General features: G+C 41.3%; 1 protein-coding gene across 1 annotated transcript in view; it reads left to right on the top strand.

Moving 5' to 3' along the window:
* PAPPA2 (pappalysin 2) overlaps window positions 1-27,862 on the top strand; it is a 303,795-nt gene that overhangs the window by 208,290 nt on the left and 67,643 nt on the right. The window contains exons 14-16 of the mRNA XM_040263919.1: window positions 8,716-8,887; window positions 12,236-12,413; window positions 13,801-14,014. Coding sequence (XP_040119853.1) covers window positions 8,716-8,887; window positions 12,236-12,413; window positions 13,801-14,014 — 564 coding nt within the window. The remainder of the gene's footprint in view (window positions 1-8,715; window positions 8,888-12,235; window positions 12,414-13,800; window positions 14,015-27,862) is intronic.

Genomic DNA, 27,862 nt, shown 5'->3' with positions numbered 1-27,862 from the left:
GTCATTTGGGGGTTCCATTGATCGCTCTTCATTAGGAAATGCACCACATGGAGATTGTGGGAAAAAATGTTTATATATATTTATTATACAGATAGATATGTATTATATATGTTTGTTGTTATTATTATTGTTATTTCTGATGAGTGATTATGCTTCCTTGGTGCTGTTCTAGGGTGCACATTCTTTGCTGCTTAGCCAGAAATTGCTTTGACTCTTTTTTTGGTGTTTTACATATTTTATAACTACATTAAAATTGTCAGTTCTGAAACTTGGTGAGACGGCTTTGGAAAGGCAGTACATATTGGCTGTGTGATGGAAATCTGTTTCACTTTAGAAGAAAGTGAAAATGAAATTCGCTCAGTCGTGTCCAACTCTGTGACCCCCATGAACTGTAGCCCGCCAGGTTCCTCTGTCCATGGAATTCTCCAGGCCAGATGACTGGAGTGGGTAGCCATTCCCTTCTCCAGAGGATCTTCCCAACCCAAGGATCACAACCAGGTCTCCCACCTTGCAGGTGGATTCTTTACCGTCTGAACCACCAGGAAAGAAGAGGGGGCCTTTGGATGGGACTTCTAGCATTACAGTCAAGCATGGCAAAAGTTGGGCCCAGAACTAGAAATGAACAAAGCAAATTACCCAGTACTGGGGCTACTGGAGTCCAGTCCTGAACTTATCAATAGGTCACATTCTAGGAAGAGATGGATGTCTCCTGACAGAGGTCTTTTCAGGGGCCAACTTTGGGTCAGACTTCAACTGAAGGGCAGAGAACACCTCTGCTTTCCCAGCATACAGGAAGGAAGGAGAAGTTTACTTAGTCCAATATTAATTTCTTTGTCACGTGATGGAAGAATCAGAATTATTACTGAGACTCCCCTGTTTCTGTCAGATGAGATTCTTTAGAGGAGAAAAATTTGAATCAATTTTCTCTTCTTGGTCCATATGTTCTTTCAGTAAAACCCTCAAAGTACTGGCTTTGTTCTGTCCAAGAAGGCCAATGGAAATGTACTTGACGTTTAGTCTGGTTCTTGTCCTATAGAGCAAAGATGGAACCAGTAGAGAGGAAGAGGTAGAATGAGGAGCCAAAAATGGAGGCCATATCTTTTTGTATTTGTTTGGAGAAACAGCAGAGCTCTCTAAGAATGAATGTTGTTATTATTATTTGGTTTTCCTATTGGTGGTGGGATGATTAATGAGGACTTCATCTCTTCCAGTCCATTCTACATTCTGTACATTCTTCTTCCATCTGAGGCCAAATCCAGAGCATACATTCCTTCTAAGCCCATAGCCTCTTATTTCAATAAGAATCAGTAAAACAGTGAAGGAATGCAGAGATATCTGATCCTCTTTTACTATTTACCCTTCAAAGAGTTGTTTCTACAGAAACCACTGGGATTGCTATTTTGTCAATGGTGACACTTCTTGGATAAATGAATTGCAATATTTTGTTTAACTTAACAACTTAAAGGTTGGAACATTAAGCAAATAACTTACACTGGACAAGGAAGATTGTGAGTAACTCTTTTTTTGGTTCTCTACCACATCCTCCCCATTCATGGGTTTTCTGTACTCCCACCCCAATACCACCATCACTTCATCTAGGAATATTAAATACCATGTTAAAGCTGGGAGAGACCTTTAAGAGAATATAGTTCAACTTCATCATTTTATAAATTTGCACACAAAAGGCCAGAGTGATTAAGAGACTTACCCAGTGTGACAGAGCTAAGAAGGGACATGCCAAGACCTGAACCCAAGTCGTGTGGGCCTTGATCTATTACTTTCTCCATCATATTATGCTATTTCTCAAAAACTGAAACCAGAATGTTTCTCCTAAACTAACCCGGATTCCAGGTATCAAATTGGATGCCTGAGAGAAAGTGGGACATTGACTTTAGAAAAGTTCACAAGCTGATATCATCTTGATTTTGAGTTTGAGCTAAAATTTAATTTGATGTTTGTTATTATATTGTAGTCTGAGTATGGTAGGAAGTTCTGAAATATCCCATCATTTCTGTTAGGGTGTTTCCTCATCTCTAAAATGGGAAATTAAGGTTGAATTAACTTTAAGGTCACTTAAATTAAGGTCAATTGAATTATCCTCTAAGATCACTTTTAAAGGTCTTCTCCACTCTCCAGCAAGAACATGCAAGAAATGGGGTCTTTGGTGCATAATTTCTCATTAACTCTTACATGGAAGAAATAAGGTTTCACTATTGAGTCTGACTGACTCTGGAATAGTGTCACAGCCTCCTAAAATTCCTCATGGGTAGCTCAGACCCTCAGGGGAACCTTACGCCAAAGCTGTGAGGAAGCTGTGGACAGGACAGCCAGGACTTTGCCCATTGCTAAGGAACTACCCAGCTTTCCAAGTATGGCCCTTGGCTGGAAGTGTGGCCAGCTTCCCTCTAGTGGCCTCATGCAATGCAAAAAATTTTAAATGTGCCTGATTTGTTAGTGAGTCTGTTTGCTCTTTGCTGAGAATGATGTCTGCTTTCTGGTGTTAGCCATGCTCTTTCCTTACCAACCTTTGGAAGGCAGGAGAAGATTTGGGAAACGTGCCTCTAAGCCTATCATCAAATATTGATGTTAATGCTTTTCCATATCAATGTAGTTCAGTTCCGTTGCTCAGTTGTGTCTGACTCTTTGCAGCCCCATGGACTGCAGCACAACAGGCTTCCCTGTCCATCAGCAACCCCCAGAGCTTGCTCAAACTCATGTCCATCGAGTTGGTGATGCCATCCAACCATCTCATCTTCTGTCATCCCCTTCTCCTCCTGTTCTCAATCTTTTCCAGCATCAGGGTCTTTTCCAAGGAGTCAGTTCTTTGAATCAGGTGGCCAATTCTAAGTATTGGAATTTCAGCTTCAACATCAGTCCTTCCAGTGAATACTCAGGACTTTCCATATAGGTTCTCTAAATTTGTTAGTCAGAATTTAAGAGACCCACACCTACTGAATTTTCTTCAGTTCTCAGTGGATCAAATATAGAAGATGACTCTTTTTCTTATAGGTTCTCTGAATTTGTTAGTCAGAATTAGAGACCCACACCTACTGAATTTTCTTTAGCTCTCAGTGGAAAGGAAATGGTGATTTTTGTCTAGGTTTTTAGAGTGTTGCTTTGTGCTGTGTTCTGTCCGGTCTGGAAAGCATTGGAGATAACTTACTGGCATATCTCTTTTGCCTTTCCAAATCCTATTAATTTATTGAGGTCAAATCCTATTCAATGATAAAATTTCTCTGGAACAGCCATGGATTTATAATCGGTACCACATGATTTAATTATTTTCTCTCTTTGACTATATTGAAAGCTTCTTCAGAATTAGGGAAATGTTTTATACTTTTGATCTGTCTTATGGCTCCCATGTGATAATTTGTGCTGAAAACATTAAAGCACAATGATGAAACAGTGGGACCAGTTTCTCCTTCTGGAATCAGTATTATTATTTTATAGTCTTGGCCTATGGAATTTGTTGACTTATCTTTCAGGTTACACATATCTGAATCTTTGTGGTACTGAGTTTCACTCTTGATGAGCATCAGGAACTTTGAAATGTAAAATAAAATCACCAGTGTGAGGATCCCACCACAAGCCTACAGAATCAAACTCTCCAGGGGGAAAAGCCTGGGTATCTATATTTTTAAAATGCTGCCTAAGTGAGTCAAAAACACAATGATGCTTGACAGTGTCTGCCTTGCGACAGATGAGGGCCATTCTTTTATGGAACTCTGCCAACAGAGATTTCCCAAGGCATCGTTCGGAGGCCCAAACATAAAGGAAACACACACATTATTTTGGTAGGATGGTGCTAGAAGTGTGCCTGGATACCCACGAGCAGATTTTATGCAAGAGGATAGTCCAGGGATAACATACATTTTGCAACAGAATTTTTCTATTGAAAGCGTTTTTTAAAACCCTCAAAAACAATTACTTTGGGGAGGGAGAACCAGAAGAGAGAGAGAGAATAGAGGCATACTGGGGAAGTGGAGAGACAGAGAGCAAAGCTGGAAGGATGGGTAAGGAGACCATCTACACAGTGAAATCTCTAAGGTCCTATTGACTTAAAATTCCACCATGAAAAACTCATTCTTCAGTCTGCAAATGTTGTCTCCCATTAAAATGGAAATAGCTGTGAATCATGTCTGACTGGGTGTATCATATCCTTACCTGAGAACACATTGTGATGGGGTGTCAGGAAAGGTCTGGAAAAAATGGGTGAAAGGATAAGGTTGCCCAAGGAGGAAGCAGGCTTAACAGGGCATCTTGCAGGCAAAGGCAGCTGGACAGAGATCGTTAATTTGACTTGCTACCACTTGAAAGTAAACTGCTCAGAACTAAGAACGACCATGAAATATATCCATCGTTTCCCCCAAGCCACCGTGCTTAGGAACTTCTTGGCTCATCCTGGCCAATGATGTTAGCTCCTGAATGGAGACGAAAGCAACAGGAGACCCACCGCATCTTCAGGGAGACGGCCTGGTGGTCTAAGCTGGCCTGGAGAGTGAGAGCTCTGCATTCCAGTTTGAGGGTTTTCCTCTGACTCTCTGTGTGGCCTTTAGCCAGACTCCAAACAGCTTTAGTTTCTTTGTATGTCAAACCAAGATAAATACCTAACTTCCCATCTCTCTGGGGCATGGTAAGGCTTTGTTGCTGCCACTTTCATTGACATGTGTCCAAAGACCATAAGAAGAAAGCTTTTGAAAAGTTTGAAGGCTAATTATGTTTACTAGCAACATTGTCATTATGACATTGGGGCTTAATGTAGTAGTAGCCAGAACGAAGAATGTATCAGGAGCATGGGAAAACGGAGAATACAGTACTTCACTCAGAGAAGCAGTGTATTTGTAGTGGAAGAGAAATGCAAAAGGGGTTTTGGGGATAGGGTGCAAGGCAGAGAAGTCTACAATTGGTACCAGATGCCATCAGAAGCTAACGACCTGACAAACACCGTCCTCGTAAAAAAAATTCTTTAAAAAAGAAGCAAATGGAAATATAAGCTAGTGAAAGAATTTGCAGCAGCTGCCCTAAAACCATTTCTCACTTCATAAACAGGTCTGTGTTTGATGCTTTTTCTTTTTCTTAATCTTGGTCTTATTTCATGCCACTTTCCCCCTCTTCTAAGATCCCCTGTCCTGTTCTGCCTCCCTTGCTGCCAGTGCTGATGGACTTCTCACACAGGTAGTCATAGCAACCATAGTTAACGGAACACCATCTTGATGGAAGGAGGCTCATTCAGAGTATTTGTTTTGTGTCTTATCTCAGCACATATTTGTCCTCAGTGATGACACTGAGGATGAATTGGATGGAGTCACTGGAAAATAGCACGTGCTATTTCACATTAATTTCCTGGCAGTGAGCTGACATGAACCAGAACTGTTAATGACTCTCTGTTTTCCAGTCCTCTCTGCTTAACACACTGAAGAGATATTACATCTTATGCATATCAAGGGCATGTAGTATCTATGGAACTTGGAGATGTTTAGCATCACTAATGAGAGGTTCTCATCTCATTCCATGAAGGATGGTCAGGTTTCAGATTCCTTATGCCACTAGGCTGAATGAAGGCTCAGAGACAAAGCTTTATTTCCTATATTGCAGACCTAATTAGCAGTGTTGAATTTGAAGAATCCATCTCCCCCAACTCATACCCTTCATCAGGCTCTGTGTAGTGAATCTGAGGAAATACTACACGATCCTGGAGAATAATCAGGGTTTGCAGGAGAAAAACGTTTACTGCATACCACTCAACTCCAATTCCTCCATCCTATGCCTGATAAGCATGGGTAAAAAAAAATGAGAATGTCACTGACATAGTTTAAATCCCATGGGTACAAGATCAGAGGCAGCAACTTTAGCATATTCAAATCAAATCCATACTTCTTGGACTAGTGCTTTTTAAATCAATTCTCAATTATTTCAAGTGCAATTCAATGACATTTTATTTTCCACTTTCTTATACTGTTGCCCAGTTCCTTGATAAAAGTATTTGGCCTCTAACAGAATTCAAGAGCAAATAAAACAAATGAATGATGACGAGATTCACAGAAGTCATTTTGATTAAGATTTACCACCACTGGCAAAAACATCATGAGCAAGAAAGTATAAAAAGTATCATGCTGTTTTCCCACACTAGACTATGAGTTCTTTAAGGGCATACTTATTTTATCCCAATACTGAGACCAATGTGCTAAGTGCTTGGGAAATGTTTATGAATGAACGAAGCAGTAGGGCAAGACGGTTGAATCATTCTTTGATAATGATTTTTTTAACTTCGTATCCCCATCTATCACTATAAAATTTAACAAATTTACCATTTTGATAGCTATTGACTTACTTTGATGTCTATGACATGAAAATATTCAATTCAGCACACATTTGTTGCATCTCCCACAATAAGGTGTACGGTAAGTACAAAAGTGGGTAGAAGTCAGTATTTGTCTTCAAGGAAATCATAGTCTAGTTGGGAGATTCAGCAGCATTTAGGAGACACTTGTGTACCCATTGCTTTGTGGATCAAAGAATGGATGAATTAACTAAAAATTGTGGCAATAATACAGATAGAGTAAAAGAAATGTTAGAAAAGTTATTTTTTAAATTTCCCTTTAAGATTCAAAGAAGGAAGTTATCTGGAGGGGTTTCTTGGAGTGGGAAGGCCTTTTAAAAGGTTCAGTAAATTGAGCAAAGGTACAGACATGGGAAAACCACATGAAACACAGAAAACAGGCCATTGAATGCGGGGTGTGGGCCATTTGCAGGGGCAGTAGAGAGAATGAACCTAGGAACAATAGCTGCGTATGGGTACACACCGTTATCGTCCTCATCTCATGAGGGAAGGACTTGAAACCCTGGGGAATAAATAACTCAACCACATCCCACAGGTAGTAAATGGTGAAGCCAGGGTTCAAATTCACACAGCCTGGGGGCAGTGCTCTAAATTTTAATCTCTGTGGCTCTGCCTTGTTAAAAGAGTAACTGTCTTTTGAATCTGTTACATCCCTGATGCTGTCATGATCCTGACAGGATCCCCTCAAACCTCAGGGAGTTTAACTGTCTCTCCTATTCCTACATGACTAGCTTTAGAGACCCAGACAGCAGTTCTCGGATGAGGTAATGTCCTGGAAGCATCTAGCACATTAGGCATGTGGCAGGGGCTTGATATGTGTGAGTTTTTTCTTCTTTCTGTCATGGGCTCAATTTCTGATTTGTTGTTCAGTCGCTCAGTCGTGTCCAACTGTTTGCGATCCCATGGATTGCAGCACACCCCATTTCCCTATCCTCCATTATCTCCTGGAGTTTGCTCAAACTCATCTCCATTGAGTCAGTGATGCCATCCAACCATCCAATCCTCTGTCACCCCCTTCTCCTGCCCTCAATCTTTCCCAGCATCATCTTTTCCAATGAGTCAGCTCTTTGCATCAAGCTGCCAAAGTATTGGAGCTTTAGCTTTAACATCAGTCCTTCCAATGAGTATTCATTCACGAGTTGATTTCCTTTAGAATTGATTGGTTTGATCTCCTTGCTATCCAAGGGACTCTCAAGACTCTTCTCTAGCACCATAGTTTGAAAGCATCAATTCTTCAGCATGAGACTTCTTTATGGTCCCACTCTCACATCTGTAAATGACTACTGGAAAAACCATAGCTTTGACTATATGGACCTTTGTTGGCAAAGTGACGTCTCTGCTTTTTAATATGCTGTCTAGATTTGTCATAGCTTTTCTTCCAAGCCAGTGTTGATATTCAGTGGTATATGTGTGCATGTGTGCTAAGTAACTTCAGTCATGTCCAACTCTTTGTGACCCTATGGACTGTAGCCTGCCAGGCTCCTCTGTCCATGGAATTCTCCAGGCAAGAATACTAGAGTAGGTTGTCACGTCCTTCTCCAGGGAGTCTTCCTAACCCAAGGATTGAACCCATGTCTCTTAAAAACTTCTGTATTGGCAGGCAGCTTCTTTACCACTAGTGCCACGTGACTGCTATATTCAAAGTGTATCACCATCAAGGTCCTACTGTATAGCACACAGAACTCTCCTCAGTGTTATTTGGCAGCCTGGATGGGAGAGGATTTGGGAGAGACTGGATACATGTATATGTATGGCTGAGTCCCTTCGCTCTTCACCTGAACTATCACAACGTTGGCTGTTAATTGTTGTTAAATGTTGGTTGTTAATACTCCAAAACTAAATAAAAAGTTTAGAAAAATACTCCATTCCAATCAGTAAATAAATGTTCCTTTTTCTGCCAGCTCAAACACCTGTTCTACAGGGCCCCCTGAGACCAACCCATGATGGGAAAACAGAAAGGTTTCTGCCTGTCACAACCAGGGGCCTCCAGAGTTCACTCCTGATCTTTGCCCTGCATCTGTTCTGATTGTTTGGGTCTCAGAAGTACTGACTGTGAAATATTTTGAGGATTACCCTCTGATCTATTCACTTCTATGCCATCCAGAGCTCTGGGGACACTCTCCCCACCTGTCCTCATCATTTTCTCTTCCTGGAAGATCCATAGAAAGCTGATTCATAATCGCTTGGTAGCTGATATTGTTCCTGTTTACTTTATGTTGCTGGGTTCCAGGTCACAAGAAGGAAGTGATGAGTTTAATGTAGGTTTTCAAGAAAGTGTTCTCTTTGGTTTAGAGACCCTTCTTTAAGGGAGAGGCAAAGCCTTTGCTGCTGCCTAGCAAGTCAATGTAAGATATTTCTGCTTCTGTCGTCTCCAGCTGTGTCCATCGGCCCTGTGGCGAGCAGGGCAGCTGTGTACCATTGCTGCTTGATCACACGGATATGGTGAACTGTACCTCTGGTGGCCCGGGTCACATGAAGTGCTCTATCACCTGTCAGAGGGGGTTTGCCCTTCAGGCCAGCAATGGGCAGTACCTCAGGCCCATGCAGGTGAGTTGGAAATCTGTGGTCATTAAGACCAAGCCCCTGGGAAGGACAGTATGCATGCTCCTCCTCCTGGCTGGATGGGGGAAAGGCCTGTGTTTTTAAATCATCTGAAAGGAAAAATGAGGACTCTAACAATCAAGGAGAAGCATGGATTTATAGAAAAGCAAGGTGTATGTAGAAATATGTAAGAAGTGTAAGAAATTATGATCCCGACTTTTGGCTTCAAAATGAGAATGTTACAGTTTAGACCTGTCCAAAATTTGCAGGCAAGGTAAGATGCAATCAGCTTTTTTGTGGTCCATCTTCTGCCTGTTCCCCCCAAGTCCAACTCTCCTTATAAGAATACTGAAGGAAAAATTATGATTTTCTTTCTTCTGCTACTGAAGTAGGACTTATACCAAGATTCTAGTTTTGACTGAATTTTTCAAATTTCTGTAAACTACCATGGCACCACTTCCAGGGTTTCAAGGTGATCTGAAGGTACTAGAATATATTAGTGAAGAGCATGGCTTGGGAGACAGACTTGGAATAAAATTTGACTTCTCTGTTTATTGTGTAATTTTAGGTAAAGACAAGCAAAACATGCCAACCTCTTTAAGGTTGTTTCCAAATTTGTAAAATAGTTAGATCAGAGATATTTATGTCCTTGGGCTGTTTTGATGACTGAGTAGAAATAATTCATAAGCTTCTCTCAAAATGATAGGCACCTAGCTCTCTGCAAAGCTGCCATTATGATGACCGTGATGATGTATTGTCGACTAAGAATTTTGTTTTCCCTCTTTCCTTTAGAAAGCTTTCCATATTCTACAGAGGAATTTGAAATTTGAGAACACATGAGCACAATATGATAGAGAGACAGGAAGCATTAGGCAAAAGGTAAATGGTGCTTGAGAAGAATATGAGGGAGATGAGGAAGGATGAAGGACGAGTGGAAGCATGATTGGTAGTCAGGTATCAATGGCTTGGAAGATTGGAATTGTTTTTCATCTGGTACCAGTTGACTGCTCAGCAGATTGTGGATCCGTGGAGGAATTTCACTTGCTTAGACACAGAATTTAAAGATACAATCTTTTGTTTCAGATGGCTGAAAGAGACTTCTGTGTAGAGATACCATTTTAACATACCTTGAAGCATCAGCTCCTTGGTTTGTGATGCTCTGGTCAGAAAAGCAGAACTCTTATCACCTACCTGTCCTTAACTCAGCTTACCTCATACTAGAAAAGAGATGGAAAGAAGGAAAAAGAACAAAAACCATGTAGGAACTGAATACATTTGTGTGCTAGGTAAAGAAGGAGAGAGAAGAAAAGATGGTGTTTGCAATACATTAAAATTAGGAGCAAATTCAAAACAGAACAGTCAATACTTATTGGAGCCAGGAGAAAACCCAGACAATATATGCAGTGTTTCAGAGACATTCTTTAAGTGATCGCTGTGATTGGAGCCAGTCTTCTAGGCTGTGAGCATTGCAGTTGGGGCCAAGTTGGGAGAAGGAAGGTGGGAGCTCACCCTTTGCCAGTCGTATGATGGAATCATCAAGCACAGCTCTCCAGCTGACTGCTCCCATCACCCGAGCCTGGCCCCACTAAAAAAATGATATGATCCCAGCTCGTGATCACAAGACAGCAGGGATATCTGCTTTTTGTTGACATAAGAACTGAAACTAACTAGAAAAATGTGTCTGGCTTTGAATTGGGGCCTCCTGGCAGGCAACCTGGGAACATTGGGAAGGATGGAGGGGCAGCCAGGCAGGAGTCGGTGTTGGGGTGGCAGGTGCTTTCACCAGTCATTTTACCTTTGGCTTTGGTGCCACTGTGGTCTCCTGATGGGATGCTGGCTGAGCCCCAGAATCTCCCTTCTCTCCCTTTGACTTTTGGTAACCTACTATGGTGACACTTTTCACCCAACAAGCCATGAGTGTCCAGGTCTCTGAGTGCCTGCCCATCCTGTTCCTCTCACTCTGAAACTTTCTTCTCCTTGCTTCTCTTCTGCTGCTGGGAAGTCTTGCTCATCTTTCAAAGACCAGTTCCTGAGTTATCTACTATGTGAATCTCCCCGGAAACACTCCCTCCTACCCAAGATGGGCAATCCCTTCTCCAGCCTCTGTAGTGCTATCTCACCACCACAAAACAAGCATGCATATATGATGTTGCTGTTACATAGTAGAACAGTTTGTATTCTCTTTCTTCTTGGTCCATGTTTTCTCCTTTATGATTTGCATTCTTTGCGTTAAACATTCTTACAAGTCATCATAGAAGGGAGTAAGATATAAGCAAAATACATCTCCCACATTTTCCTTTTTAACTTCTTCTCCTTCCTTCTTCTCTCTCTTTCTTCTTCCTTCCATTCTCCCCACTTCAGATGTTTTCTGATTCACTGCTTCAACCTGTGATGAGCTCTGCTGGTAGCTCCTTAAGGGTCTTGTTTATCCAAACTTGAAAGTACCTGGCCCTTCTAAGTGCTCAAAAAAAAGGTCTCCTCATTTGTTTCATAGTGATGAATTCTAGGACCCCCTACATAGGCCATAGCCCCAAGGAAATGGCTGGAATCTCTTAAATTTAACTACAGAGTTTGGAAGATGCCTCATGTGCATTAATTCTCAGATGTTCTTAAAGACTAGGCACCATTCTCAGAGAATATGATTATGTTTATTATGTACCATTATCAGTCAGCTTATCAGTAAAGGTCCCAGCAGGAAACCTATGAATGCTCAAAGGGGGGCAATTTGAGGAACTTCAGTAAAGGGACTGCTGATAAAAGTGGGGGCAGGATCTAGGAAATGACAGAGAGATGGTCCAGAATCCCAGGGTGAAAGGGTAATATCCCCTAAAGAGTTGACTGTAAGGGGCAGTTAGCAGAACCCATGAGAAAGAGTGCAGCAGGTGTGTGAAGATCTCTGCCAAAGGGGGAGCCAGCCTACAGCAACCCAAGGGAGGGAGTAGCGAGAATTGACCCCCCACCTCCCTTGCTTCTCTGCCTCTTCCGTCTCCTACTAGTGCTACCCTGGGTGCAGACACAAGTCAAAAGCATGAAGCTCACAAGGGCCAGGGTCCCAGAGCACACAGCAGGGTAGAGTAGGGTGGAGAGCCCTCTGGAGAAGCGTGTGAGGAGAGCCAAGAGTTACCCTGGAGGAGCGTCTTCATTTAATGACTTCCTTATGCTCACATGCACCTTTCATCAGCAGTGTACCTGGGTATTGTGAAACTGCACATTAAGACAAGAGGGAAGGAGGCAAAATCATTTTGCCCATTGTGAATATTTGTACAAATAATCATCAGGACTCTGCCAAATCCTGGGAACTTTTTGATAAGCCTTTTTGTGTGACTTTGATAACAGAAAACTTTCTGTTTCTAGAAGAAAATTCTGCTCACATGTTCCTCTGGGCACTGGGACCGGGCTGTGAGCTGCCAACCCCTTGACTGTGGTGTCCCCGATGCATCTTTGGTGAACTACGCAAACTTCTCCTGCTCAGAGGGAACCAACTTTCTGAAACGCTGCTCTATCTCCTGTGTCCCACCAGCCAAGCTTCAAGGTATTGTCTGGCCAAGCAGGAGTTATATGCAAGTTCTCTTCAGGTTCTCTCTCTTGCATACTTTGGGGATATTTTCTTTACTCCAGTGACCTTCCCACCTGACTCTGCTGAAGCACCCTCTTTTGACAAGCAAGAGGCAACACATTCCTTGTCTCAACCACTTGGAAGTATGCCCTAACTCAAGATCTCATTGATGAAAGAAATTGAGACTTTCCTGTTTTTATTTGAGTTTATGTTCTCTGGAGTCAAGCCAACTAACAGTTTTCTGAGAGTATTAATAATTCAGATACCCTTTATCATGCACATTTTAAAATGTAATATTTGCAACCCGTCTATGAGTTAGGTGCCTTTAGTCCTATTTTAGCAATGAGAGCACAGTTGTATGAGCTGTACTGCTAGGGAGAGATGAAAATGTGGTAGAACTTCTTCTGACCCCACATCTTTTTGTTGTTGTTGTTTAAGAGAGCGTGGGAATAGGCTATTTTATTTGGTTTTTTTTTTTTTTTTTTTTTAATTTATTTTGGCCATACCCCAAAGCATGTAGGTCTAGTTTCCCAACCAGGGATCGAACCCATGCCCCCTGCCTCGGAAACACAGATTCTTAACCACTGAATTTCCAGGGAGGTCCCTCTGACCCCATATCTTGCTCTTCCTCGTGAACTTAGGTGTGCCCAACAGTGATCCAGCAGACTCGTTATAAATGCAGATTCTTAGGCTCATGCTGACAGAGTCTGCTTTAGTAAACCTGAAGTGGGTTGATGATACTACTCTATGGTGTGTCCATAGATTGAACTTGGAGAAACCGCTGAGGCATATGGCGTATGGTATTTAAGTACAGAAGTTTGCATCAAACTGCGAGTTCAAACCCTGCCTCTGCCCTTACTAGCTTGGACAAATTACTTAAATTCAATTTCCTCATCTGCAAAATAGGGGATAATGATGGTATCTATTTCACAGGGTTGTTTGAGGTTTGAAGTTTACACAAGTGATACATGTAAAATGCTTACAGCAGTGCCTGGCATGTAGTGAGCCCTATAAAAGTGTCATCTAGTATTATTATAATCCTTTCCACAATACTGTCACTACTTTATTTTTATTATTTGTAGTGAGGAGTGAGGTAAGGATTTGGTTGGTAGCCCTTCTTTCATTCAGGTCAAGAACTACCTTTCTGACCTCTATGTTACATGAGAGAGCACAGTAGACACTCTGTGGGTAGAAAGATATAGGATAAACATTTGACTTGACGTTTTAGAGAAGCTGCTCCACAAAAAATACTGTGACTTTCCAAGAATGACTGTCTGTTAACAGGTCTTTGTTCTTTCTGTTTGTTATTTTATTTTTGGACTCTCTGTTCTGAGCATTCTGTGCTTCTCTTTCTTGGAGTCAGGACTGAGCCCATGGCTGACCTGTCTCGAAGATGGGCTCTGGTCTCTCCCTGAAGCTTACTGCAAGTTGGAGTGTGATGCTCCTCCTGTTATCCCAAATGCCAACCTGCTCCAGCCTCGCTGCCTCCGAGGGAACCATGATGTGGGCTCTACCTGCAGATATGAATGCAAACCGGGCTACTACGTGCTGGGAGGCACAGAGAATAAAGTCAGGAAGTAAGTTGGAACGTTCCTGGTCTTTGCAGTCCTCTCTACCCTTGTACCTTGCTCCTGTTCTTCAACTTGCAAATCCAAGACCGTTGTTTTGGAAATAACATTAAGACCTTCTGGGTTGTCCACTGTTTGTTGTTTGTTTTCCTATATAATCTCTCTTCGATTGCACAAGTGTGTTCCCCAGTCATGACAGGCAGGCTGGCCAGATATGCTTCCTGTAAAGATATGCTTTCCCATAGCAGATTCCAGAGTCTCATCTTGGTGTGTTTTAAAAGATTCTCTGCCCAAATTATTATTTTCCTTGAAAGTAAGTGTTAGGAGCTTCTTAAGTGGTACACACGTCACCCAAATCCAACTCTGTCCTAGAACATCATCATCAGGCCCATTGGAAGTTTAAAATTGTGGCTGTGGCAGAAATTGCCAGTTGTGGCTGTGGCAGAAATTGCCTAGGGTGGTCTCCAACTCAGATTCTTATTAGGTATGTGATGCTGGGAAGTTTCTCCGTCTCAGTCTCTCATCTGTAAAATGAGGATAATAATAATAATAATGTAGGAACTAAGTAAATTAATACATATAAAATGAATCAGTGAATTAATTTTTTTTAATTTAAATTTTATTTTTGGCTGTGCTGGATCTTCAGTGCTGTGCTCAGGCTTTCTCTAGTTGCAGCAAGTGGAGGCTACTCTCTGTTGCAGTGACTTCTGTTGCAGAGCATGGGCTCAGTAGTTGAGGCTCATGGACTTTGTTGCTCTGCAGCATATGGAATCTTCCTGGACCAGGAATCGAACTCATGTTCCCTTGATTGGCAAGCAGATTCTTAACCACTGGACCACCAGGGAAATCTAGTAAATCTATTTTTAAAACATAGAACTCAATACATATTATCTATTACTATTGTAATTATAGTCTTTCTGGTTTATCCTTCCTGGACTTTGTGTGTATACATTCCTAGACCCAGAAATCAAGAGGACCTTTCTTCAAAATGCATGGTGGACCAGAAAGAATAAAAGCTTTGCTGCATAATTTAAGAGAAACTGTTTTGAAGACACTTGTGCTGCGGTTCAAATCCCAGTTATCACCCATTTTATTAGCTGAGTAACCTCAGGCAAGTTACTGAACTCTTTGGGTCTCATTTCCTTTGTAAACTGGGGATAATGCCCGCATCAAAGTGCTCAGTTGAGGATTAAACAAGATAATACATATTCAGCCCCAGTAGCTCAGCAGGCAAAGAATTAGCTTGCAATACCGGAGATGTGGGTTCAGTCCCTGGGTTGGGAAGATCCAGTGGAGGAAGGCATGGCAACCCACTCCAGTATTCTTGCCTGGGAAATCCCATGGAGAGAGGAACCTGGTGGGCTACATTCTATGGAGTTGGATACGATAGAGCTCACACGCAATACAATAATGTACAGCTCAGTGCCTGACTTGTGCTAAATGATCAATAAATTGTTTCAAAAAAAAAGAAAGAAAGAAACATTTTCTGAACAAACAAAACAAGGAAAAAACTTTCAGAAGAAGAAACTCCTTGTACTCAGTAAATTGTAACTATTATTTTACTACCATAGATTATGTCTTATTACTTATCTCAGGGACTTAGTTCAAAATCTGACCATAGTAGGTATTCTTTTAAAAAAAATTTTTTTTGAACTGACAAAATCCTAGCAATGGCATTACCAGTGATTCCAGAAGATATCGACTTTGACTGTAAACTAGAATTTTCTAAGGGAGCAGAAGAAAATCAGGAAGCTTACTTTCTGGCTTGCATTTACCCTTCTCTAGTCTACATCCAGCCATCTCAGTATGGGATGGATTGAGTCTGGCTTCACCCAGAGCCTTTCACTCCTGAGAAAACCCAAGATAATATTTGGGGTTGGGGGGAGCCTCCTCCTCATTATCTCAGCCCAAGGGAAGAGCCAGACTAATTAGAACATGAATAATACTGATGAAAAATTCATAGGAAGCAGCATCCTGGTTCAGTGACTCTAGCAGGTACAGTCTACAGTTTTTGACAACCAAAAACACATTTGCATGTTCTGGCCATAGGGTCTAGATCAATTTGCATCAGAATACATTGATGGGCAGGGAGGACCCAGGTCATCTTCCAGTGAGAATGACATTACAACCAGCCCCGAAGGCTGTTGTTTTCTTGCTTTTTTTTTCTTTTCTTCTTGCCTCCCTTCTCTCACACCTGCAGCCAACTAACTCAGGGGTCTGCAGAACAGTGCAATAAAGACTAGAGGGAGAGAGAACAGTCTCAGGACCAGGAGGAATTCAGGGCAGAGGGATTTTTCCTAGCTCTCCAGGCCCATGGCTGAGCTTTGCATTGGGAAGAGTAAGGCTGCATCCATGTCTCCACCAGCTTCCCCGCCCCAGCAGGGGCAAACAGGGGCCATTTGCTGGCATGACTTTCTTTTCTGGTTGAGAAACTGGAAGCTTACATCACAACGTCAGCATGGGTTTGAGCTTAAACATTTACATTTGCAAGCACCATCCTGAGGAGAGATTAAATTATTTACCTCACTGTGTAAACTGATTTCAGCCTTAGTTTACACCTGTTTACATACGGCAGTAGATTGGTAATCAGAAGTTTGCAAGTCAGGAGTAAATCACTGTCACTTGCTGCTTGTGTTTACCCAACAAACTATGTCAGCCTTGTCCCTTGCTTGGAGCCCAGCGTTGTACTAATGGAGCCCTGAAATTCTTTCTAGGGCATGCAGGCAGGGGGAGAAGAGGCTGAGAAAAGTTGGCAGGGAAATCAGCTCAGACAGAGTGGGCACGCGCTAGTCTTCTCCACTTCTTTGAGAAGTGGAAAAAGCCCCTTGATGGTCAAGTTCGCCCCTTGTTCTTTGCATGACCCTGAACAAGGTACTCCACAATCATAGCCATGTGCCTCAGACTTTGCATTCTTAAGGTGAGGGGCAGTAATGACTTCTACCGAACAGTATTGTTTTGATGCCCAAAGTAGGTAATGTCCTGAAAGTGTTTTATAAACTATGAAGTTCAATACATGTGCTAGATATAACTTTTTGTTCATTTCTTTTTGGAAGAAGGACACAACTACCAAAATATCAGCCAAGTACATTGCCTTCCTGCTTCTTCTCAAGTCTGTTGAATATTGTTTCAAGAGAGAAAAAGAGAAGTGCTGCGTCTGACTTTTCTCTTCCATCCAGCTTGTTTAAATTTTGTCCCATTGCACTTGGAGGTTAGCGTGGAAGGCGCAGCTGCAGCTGGCACTTTCTCACGTGCGTGCTGTGTGTCAGCCCTGGGGTTAGGAGCAAAGACACCTGCAAGAATAGGACCAAGGCTCTGGCCTCCAGGAGCACCCAGCCTCCATGCTCCCTGTTTCATGGGCATCATTTCTTCTTGCAAGAGAGCATAGGAGTGGACACAGACCACAGTAGGCCCTTTCTCTTGGCCCTTGGATCCCTTGCCCCTTCTTTCTGGGATTTGAAGATGGCACTGTTCACACTGAATCTAGTCCATGAGGACAAGGAAATGCAATGGTTTGGCCTGGGTAGTGCATTCTGACCTTGAAGTCCTGAGTAGAGTCAGCATTACCCAAACCATATAAATTCTATAGGGGGAAAAACTGAGAAGGAGGTTAAATGGATGTTAGGGTAACAAAAATTCAGTGAAACAAATGCCCATTTTATGGTAGAATCATAGGCTGGTACAGGCATATTGTGAAGTATCCTTCTAAACATTAAAGATGTTTAGAAGAATATTACAGACATGGGAAAACATTCACAATATGGTAAATGGATAAAAGCAAGAACATAATTATTATAAATGACACAATCCCTATTTTCCACATTAAAGGTATATTTTTAGCATTCTTTTTCAGTAGCTAGAAGTGATGATGATATTAACAGCCATAATCTTTATATAGTAGGTTTATAGGGAATATAGCTTTTATTTTTCTGCTATTTATATATGCTAAATTTTCTAGACTTTAGAATGAGATAAATAGTTTAAAAATGAAGTAACGAAGTGAGCTAGAAAGAGGGGATCATAGCCATTTGTGGAGGTGGAGAGTGATAAAACGAGAACTAGCCACATCTTTCTAAACAGGCAAACCAAACAGAGCCCAGCAGTCCAAAATGGCATTACGACAGGGACTTGCCACTGGCACCCTGCTCCCAGACTCGTCTATATTTTTTAAGTTGGAGTATAATCGCTTTACTCTGTTGGGTTAGCGTCTGCTGTGCAGTAATGTGAGTCAGCTCTAAGTATACATATATCGCCTCCCTCTTGAGCCTCCCTCCCACCCCTCTCCATCCCAGCCCTCTAGATCATCACAGAGCACTGAGCTGAGCTTCCTGTGCCACCCAGCAGCTTCCCACTAGCTGTCTGGTTTCTAAGTGGCAGCATGCATACACCAGTACCAGGCTCCCGCGTCATCTCACCCCCTGTCCCCCTCATGTCACATGTCCGCTCTCTGCTTCGGCATCTCCGTTCCTGCCCTGCACATAGACTCATCTGTGCCATTTCTCTAGATTCCACATATATACCTTAATACACAAGCACCATCTCTGTTCTTGAAGGCTGTCTCAGACCTCATCTCTTCCAGTCCTAAAACTTCTTCCCTGACTTTCAGCAGATCATCCTACTCCCAAAGTGCAAAGGTCTGCCCACAGGTGTGCCAGCCAAATGACACCTCCAAACAGGCTTTCCCCCTTCTTACTGTCTAAAATGAATTATGACCAACAAGGACCTACTGTAGAGCACAGGGAACTTACTCTGTTTTGTAATAACCTATAAGGGAAACAAATCTGAAAAAGAATATATATATATATATATATATATATATACACATATACATATATACTTTGTGTATTATATATATATGTATATATATATATACACACACATATATATATATATATAACTGAATCACTGTTCTGTACACCTGAAACTAACATAGCATTGTAAATCAACTGTAGTTCAAAAAGAAAAAAAAAACCCTCAAATATATATTTATTTATTTAATAGAAAGAAAAAAAAAAAACCAGCAAAATGTCAAGACCATGGGCAAGTGACAGGACTCTGGGAGATTTTTTGGTCTTCTGATTTGAGGTTCTTTTAATAAAAAATCATATTTTATAATAAATAAAATAAAAAGAACTCCTCCACCTTTACCCTGGATCTCATAACCCTTCTAAAACATTTCCCTCAACCTCTTCACCTTCCTCTTTCCTGCAGTTGAAGCCTCTCTCTTCCTCATGCCAGGTTACTTCTCTTTAATTGTGCTCAGGTCTCTCCTACATTAAAACTCAAACAAGCAGAGCCTTTTCTTGACCCATGTTCCTCTCCAGCTATCACAGCTTCCCCCTCCCTTATGAAATGTGTCCAAAAAGTCATTTGTATTCACCGTCCCCATATTGTAGTTTTTTCTCTCCTTCACATTTTGACACTCAGGTCTCCATTCCCATCTCTCCACTAAAGCTGAGGGTGCCATGAACATCGCTGCCAAATGCAGGGACCCTTCTTGGACCTAATGTGGTGTTAGTTGCTCCAACTAACACCTGTCCAACTCTTTGTGACCCCATGGACTGTAGCCCATCAGGCTTCTCTGTCCATGGAATTCTCCAGGCTAGAACACTGGAATGGGTCGCCGTTCCCTTCTCTAGGGGATCTTCCTGACCCAGAGATTGAAACTGGGTCTCCTGTATTACTGGTAGATTCTTTACCATCTGAGACACCAGGGACCTAATGTTATGTGGGAATATTTGGCTTACGTTGTAATCACCCTGTGAGATAAAATGGATCCTCCCACCCAAATTTGGTTTGGCTATGGAAAGTAATGATGCCACACATACATAGACCAAGAGAGTATTAAGAGATTTGTTAGTCACATAATGAGATTTTTGGCGGAGAGAAGGGGAAAATCCCAAGTTGGTCTTCAAATTGCTTGAGTAATCAGGGAAAAGAGGCTGGTCGGGAGTTGGATGGTAGTTAGGCTGTGGGGCTTGAGTGAGTAGATGTACATGTGAGGGCTTCCCTAATAGCTCAGTTGGTAAAGAATCTGCCTGTGATGCAGGAGACTCTGGTTTGATTCCTGGGTCAGGAAGATCCCCTGGAGGAGGGACAGGCTACCCATTCCAGTATTCTTGGGCTTTCCTGGTAGCTCAGCTGGTAAAGAACCTGCCTGCAATGTGGGAGACCTGGGTTCGATCCCTGGGTTGGGAGGATCCCCTGGAGAAGGGAAAGGCTACCCACTCCAGTATTTTGGCCTGGAGAATTCCATGGACAGTATAGTCCCTGGGGTCACAGACTTGCACAGGACTGAGCAACTTCCACTTTCACTTGTGCTTGTGAACAGGACCTGGTATGCTTTGAACTTTATGCTGAGGCCGAAAGAGGAGGCACCCAGGCTTTCTTATAGGCTTGCTCGGAGGTGGGAGATGGTAGGGCTCAGATGCTGTCAACAGTCAAACATCAAAGATGGAGTCTGGCTCTTCAGTAAAACACACTTGTCTGAGCCCTCCTTGAGTCTTCTTCCTTGATTCTGCTCTATGTCACTCCCTTGATTTTCCTCTTCTCTGCCTCTTCTCAATTTCCTTTGCTGGCTTTTCCTCCACTGCCCATGGCGTCAATGTTGGTGTTTCTCTGAACTCACTCTTCTCTTGTGTTCTGCATACTTGTCCGGCCTGAAGCTCGTTTACCCCAATGGCCTCCACTACCTTCCACATACTCATGACCCTTAAACCCACATCTGTTATCTAATCTCTTCCTATAAGGGCTATAAGACTCATTAGGACACTTGCCTGCAGATAAAGCCACTTGGATATCTGAAATGCATTTCAAACTCTCCCTATATAAAACAGAGCCTATTATAAACTCTTTCAAATCTGTACATCCTTCTGTGTTCCACGTGGTTGGATAGGTCAGGTGAGAGATCTGCATATAACCTGAGACACATTTTTTTAAATCCATATATGGCTTTATTTTTTTTTTTTTATAAAGTGTTGTAGAAAGAACACATCTGAATATCATTCTATTGGTGATGACAATTGAACAGTACTCACAAAACATAACTCTTCTTGAGTAACTAATAATGATCAGAGACTATAATTGTACACTATTGAGAAATATCGAACTAGAGGACAATTGCTCTGCAATATTGTGTTGGCCTCTGCCATATGGCAACACAAATTGGCCTGAGACTCTTAAACATCTTTCTCCCTCAGTCAAATCAGTCATCTGCTTCCATCAAATGGCATTTTTTTATTGACTCTTGGCCATTTCTCCTCACCCTGTTGCCACTTCTGTATGACAAATCACTATCCTTTGTCACGTATGAACTGAGCTTTCTGACTCCAGTCTTTCCCCCTTCAATATATTCACTACTTTGCAGTCATAGCAATCTTCAACAAATTTCAACCCAGTTATAGTATTCCCCTTATATAAAACTAAATGAAAAAAATAAAAATAAAAAAAAATAAATGACCAGCCTTTCTGCTATTTCATCTAAGACACTAAAAAAGCTTAAAATTAAAAATATTTTCAACGTCTTGCATGATCTTGCTGGGCCCGGCTTACCTCTCCAGGGTCATAACTATCTTCCCTGGGAGATCACTTCCCTCCAACTATAACACACAAAACCTTCTGTAGTGTAGGTTCTAATGCTCTGGGTTTCTTTTACTTCTTTATATACATCATAGCTTGCATGCCTCTGGGCTTTCAAACATGCTATTCCTTCTGGTCTGAGCTCTCCCCAACAGTGGCCTTTTGCTTGACTAACTCTTGCATGCGTGTGTGCATAGTAAGTCACTTCAGTTGTGTCCAACTCTTTGCAACTGTATGGACCATAGCACACCAGGCTCCTCTGTCCGTGGGACTCTCCAGCAAGAATACTGGAGTGAATTGCCATGCTCTTCTCCAGGGGATCTTCCTGTCCCAGGGATCGAACTTGTGTCTCTGTCTCCTGCATTGGCAGGGAGATTCTTCACCACTAGCCTTACTGTCCTATTTTTAAGGTAGGTGTGATTTTTATTTCCAAAGCCTTCCAGATCTCCCCAATCTGTAGGAAGTGTCCCTTCCATGGTTTCCCACTGCAGAGAAGACTTCGCTGACAACATCATTTATTTCACTGAGTAGAAGTGGTTTGATTACCTGTTCATTAGACCATGGATATTTGTTTAGCATCATGTGGCCAGTGGCTTCTACATTTATTGATAGGTACTCAATAAACACTTTCTAAACAGATGAAAAGACTGCCTTATTAGAAATTCATGGTAGAATTTTAATGTTAAATTTGATGCTAAAATGGTGAAGGGAAGTTTTTTTTTTTTTCTTATGAGAGGTGGAAATTTCTATTTCAAGTGCTTTAGAGTGAAAGAAACCCTTAAAACTATTGTCTGTTTTTTTTTTTTCCCTTGCAATTTGTCTCAGCAACATAGAAGGAATAATCATTCTTCAGAGATAGTTTTAATTTCATTCATTTAACTAACATTTAAACTTGTTTGGCAAACTCTGCAGAAGGGGTTGGTGGTAACAGAAAAGGGGTTAGATCTCTCAACAAGCTCACCAGAACAGTGGTTCTCATACCTGGCTGTACGTTAGCATCAGCTGGGGCAAGTTCAAACACCTCAGTGCTTTGCATTAATATTCTGCAAAGCACCTAAGTCACTCCAAAGTGCAGCCAAAATGATGAAGCACAATCTAGAAGCAAGAACTTTTCTTCATGTAAGAACAATATCAGTCATGGGACTTATACTTTCCTAAAAATATCCAGAGTAACACTTTCTTTTCTCAAAATTATTGTAGCAGCACTTTTGCATGCTAGATTTCACATGTCTCTTTGGGTTTATTTATTTTTGGAGTTAATAGAGAAAATACAAACAATGGTAACTCCAAAGAAATGGTCAAGTTAGATAGTTTGGGGAGTTCTTTCTTGTTCATATTTTATAACATACACACACACACACATCCATCTTTTCATCCCATGCAATTTGCTTTCACATACATATTATCATTAATCACATTTATCAGGTTAATGTTTCATTAACCCAACTTCCCAGGAAGCTAAAATAAATGTGCTTGACTTATATTTTATCAAAAAGACGATATTGTATTCTCTCTCATCTTTCGCTCCAGTGGTAACCTTTTTCTCATTAGTTGCTATCTTTATGTGTGAAGTTTAGATTAACCCCATTGGGGCCCACAATTAATTGAAATTAGAAATTATCCCAGCCTTCTAAGTTAAACAGCTTTACCCTCTATAAGTAGTCATTCATCAAGATGTCATCTGAAAGGTAGTGTCATAGTAAGATCTTTTTAAGAGTAATTGTAAATAACCGTCTTTCTGAGGGTCACTTTTCCAGTGAACATAAATCTATTGAAGGTCTGTAAACACAAACATAGGTTCAGACTCAATACTGTAAAAAGGCCTCATGTTGTGCTTATGCATTGTTTGACAGTGTTTGGTTGTTAATACCTTCAGTGAGGTTTGTCTGATCTGATTTGGAAGAAGAGTGGGAGAGGGCTTTATAGTTACATATGTGTACTTGACCCATCTCTACACACATAGGGAGATTGTTTAGTGTGGCAGAGAGTTAAAAAGCATAAGGTCTTGACTCTGTTCTATTGGGTTAATGATAATGATGATGATAATTCATCACTATGTGCTATATGAAGCACTTTACATACATTACCTCATTTATTCCTTATGACACTGATAAATCTTATTATATAATAAAATAATAGTATAATGTAGAATAACATACTATGATACGATAATATACAACTTGAAATAATAATAGTAATACATTTAATTTAATAATTTATATTAATACTTATACTTAATATAATACTTAATATAGTATTATAATACTATAATTTAATAATAAATACATTATTATCCCCTCTTTCAGAGACTCAGAGTATTGTTAATCAGCCATCCCATGATCACTCAACCAATATATGATGTTAAGCTCACTCTAACACCAAAGCCCATGCTCTTGGCTAACAACACTTTTGATCTTGAGTAAATTGCTACATTTCTCTGAGGCTCTTTTTTCCACCTCTGCAAAATAATGGAAAATCTTGAGTGACTTTAAGCTCTATAAGTCTACCTCAACAGAATCAATGAGGAGAGTTAAAACTCTGATACAATACCAGTGAGAGAAATGGTACATGAAATTTGTTACCACCAGGAAAAAAAGAAGCAGAGTTATATATAAACACAAACACTACACAGACATGATTTTAGTATGCATACTTAAGGTACTACTGGGAGAGATTCTGATCTAGATGAATAGCCAAGGTTTTATTCTCTTTCTTTTGATGGGTTTTGGTGAATTGTTCTCCATTCACACCCAAGAGGGTGAGTTCTAGATCTTTTTTGAAGGCAGAATATTGCAAACATTTATTAAGATTTCTAGAATTGAGTTTAAAGATTAAGCAAGTCTCTAAAACTTCTAAAGAAGAAAATTTAGTCAAAGTCTTAGGAAGATTTTCCCTTGTGCAAGATTTCTCTCTTGGCTTAGTGCATGTGTGCATGCCAAGTCACTTCAGTTGTATCTGACTCTTTGCAACCCTATGGACTATAGCCCTCCAGGGTCCTCTGTTCATGGCAATTCTCCAAAAGAGATTGTATTAGAGTGAGTTGCCATGCCCTCCTCCAGGGGTTCTTCCCAACCCAGGGCTTGAACCTGCATCTCTTACGTCTCCTGCATTGGCCGGCATGTTCTTTACCACTAGCACCACTTGGGAAGTCCCTTGGCTTAGTATTAATAGTTAATTACACAGGTTCTGAGGTTAGTGAGATCTAAATGTGCATCCCCACTCTTCTATTTATTAGCTCTTTGATCTTGGGAAAGTCACTGATCTCTATCAAACATGACTATTTTTATTTACCAAATGATAGTAAGAAAGAAGGATACTTACAAATTTTTACAAGGATTGAATGAGACAATAGACAGATGAACTGAGCACAGTTCTTAGTCTTGTTCAGCTTCAAGTCAGCAATGATGCTGTTTATCAGCATCATCATCTCCAACAGGTTACTGCTCCTTGTAAAATGACTATTGCTTTTGGTGTGTTTAGTGGGTAATCTTCTTTAGCCAGGAATCTACTCAGCTACCTTTTTTATCAGGGGCTATCATCTCCCATTCTGTGGTTGGTTTCTATGCCCCAGAAAAACAACCTAGAGACCAGAAAGACTGGAAGTGGCATTCCAAATGGGAAGTAGAGGTCTTCAGTTACAGGGTGGTAAGGGAGTACATTGACCCTGCTTGAAGGAAAAAACACACATCAAAACAGAATGTTCATTAAATTAAGAAAAATGCTTGTACTTCCCTCCACCAGCCAGAACCCCTCTGAATGTTTCATCTCATCCCACTATGAGTTATCCAAACACTACAGTGGCTTCAAGTGGACCATGAAAATCAAAAAGGGGGATGTGGCAAAAAGGAAACGGAAATTAAATCAACGAAATACAGGTGGACATACTTCAAAAATTAGGGTGGGCAAATACAGTCAAGCTGGTCTCAGAGGAGAAGGGAAGGGCATGTCCTTAGAGATATTACCTAAATTTTTAGGCTCTTTTGATCTTATTGAACCATAGCTTGATTCTCTGAGGTTCAATTGATTTTATTCTACCATTGGAAGGGAGAGAAAGTCTTGGCAAATGAAATGAAATGCTCAGTTGAGGCAAATGCTAGAAACCTTAAGTACACTGGATTTGTAACTTTAAAAATTCAGTAAAATAATATACTTAAGGTTTTAAGCTCTTTGTCATAACATCGTGCATATACATACGTGACTAGATACTGAAGTGAAAAAACCTGTGTATATAAAGACACACATGCTAGCTGTGATTTGCCAATTAATGGGTCCCACTGTAATCTTTGTGCACAACCATGCATCTGTGAGAAACAGAAATTTGTTTTCTTTCCATTAAGACATTGTCTGGCTTTTTAATTAGTGTTTATAGTAAATACATTCAAAGTTTATCCTTGGAATGCTCAATTCTTTGGCCATTGCAGGATATTGTGAGCTTCAGGCTAATTTATTACAGCCTCCTTTGGCACAAAAGAGACTGAACCTCTGCTCCAAGCCTTGGACACTCTGATACACACCTGGGTACAGGCCAGCTCGCTGCTGTAGGCTTCACAGGCTCAGGCGATTGGCATGCAGCCTTCACTTTGAACACAGCATTTGTTGAACTTAAAAATTTCCCTGTGACCTTCAATCCCAGACTAGGGAGAGTTTTATTGTAAAAACTGCCCTTTCTCTTCTGATATTATATTGACCACTGATTTCTCTATTCATCAGGAAAAATAACTTTAAAAATCTAGTAAGAATAAGTGCTGGGTTGTTAACTAGAAGCCAATAGGTTCTTCAACCCAGAATTTCTCTCTCCGATGCCCTTGCTACACTTCCTTTTTTGCTTCTCCATCCAATCTCGGGCTCCTGCCAAGTCCTTCTTCAGCATAGTGGGTGAGCATTTTGATTGTGAGCTTGGCTTTGTTCTTAAGGGTCAGGTCAGGCCCAGCTAATTTATGAACTGTCTCCTGAAGGATTCTGGGTGGGACAAAAATCTGAAGAATTAAGTAGGGTGGAAAGACTGAGCAGAATGTTAACATTCCACATTGTAATCACATACACACAGGGAAAGGGTGGAGAGCTTGGTCATCCGAGCTAATAATTTCCCTGGCTTGTTGAGCCTTGTATGTGCCAGTCATTGGACTACATGCTATCTATACACTAACTTATAAAATCTTCTAGTGACCCTGTAAGGAAGCCCTTATCCCCATTTTTCAGATAGGAAAACTGAGAGAAGAAAATGTCAGCGAGTCAGGAAGGGCCACAGCCGGGCTTTGAGCATTAGTTTCCTGACTTTGTTGTCTGCTCTTAACCACACTGCACACCATCTTTCTGATGGGAATTACTCAGTGTGGTCACTAACAGCCTGCTGAAGGCCGCTATGACCTCTGACTCCTTCTCTTCAGTCAGGAAAAGTTGGCCAATATTAATCAGCCTTTCCATTCCAGCCCACATCAGACGGATGAGGCAAATTCAGGGTCTACCTGTGTGAATTCTGAAGTCATGACGTAGGTCACAACTTGCCAGACATTCTGATAACTCACTAGTACACTCAGGTCTCATCACTGCTGTGGCTTCTGGGCAAGAGCCTTGTCAGGAACTTTGCTTTCTGGGAGACCAACAGTGATGGGCAGAGATGGGGTCATGAACTCCCAGGTGAGGGTGTGGATGTGTGTACATTCTGTGAGCACTTTTCATCAGTCCTGTCTCTGTGTTGGACTGACCAGGAATAGGAATAGACCAACACCTAGAGGAGAATTCTTCAACTAGAAGCATTATGAAGATAGCTGAAGGATTTCTTATGGATGAGAGAACCCATCCTCTGAAATGGAATCCATATAATTTGCGGCTCTTTTCTGCCAGACTTTTATGCCACCCAGGCTCTCTTCTTCCTGCCCTGCCTCTTTCCCACAGAGGCTGCATATATGCTTTTTTTTTCCATTTACACATTAGACCAACGCTTGAAACACAAACTGCCTTTCACATCACTGGCTCTTGCATGCACTGCTCCTTCTGTGTGCTGGGCCTTTCTCCTTCTCTAACAAACCCATCTTTAAGTGATCCCTTCCTGATAGCCTCCCTTCTGTTCCTCTTTGGGGTCCCACAGTTTAGTCTTCTGGCCTTATTATAGTATTAATATTTGTTTCTACAATAGCAGGACCTAATGCAATACATAGCACATACTAGTCCTTAATGAATATTTGTTGACTGAACATCAGTTCAGTTCAGTTGCTCAGTCGTGTCCGACTCTTTGCGAACCCATGAATCACAGCACGCCAGGCCTCCCTGTCCATCACCAAC

Source organism: Oryx dammah, unplaced genomic scaffold (genome assembly GCF_014754425.2).
Source record: "Oryx dammah isolate SB20612 unplaced genomic scaffold, SCBI_Odam_1.1 HiC_scaffold_21, whole genome shotgun sequence".
Classification (NCBI taxonomy): Eukaryota; Metazoa; Chordata; class Mammalia; order Artiodactyla; family Bovidae; genus Oryx; species Oryx dammah.
This window is presented reverse-complemented; position numbering and strand designations above follow the sequence as displayed.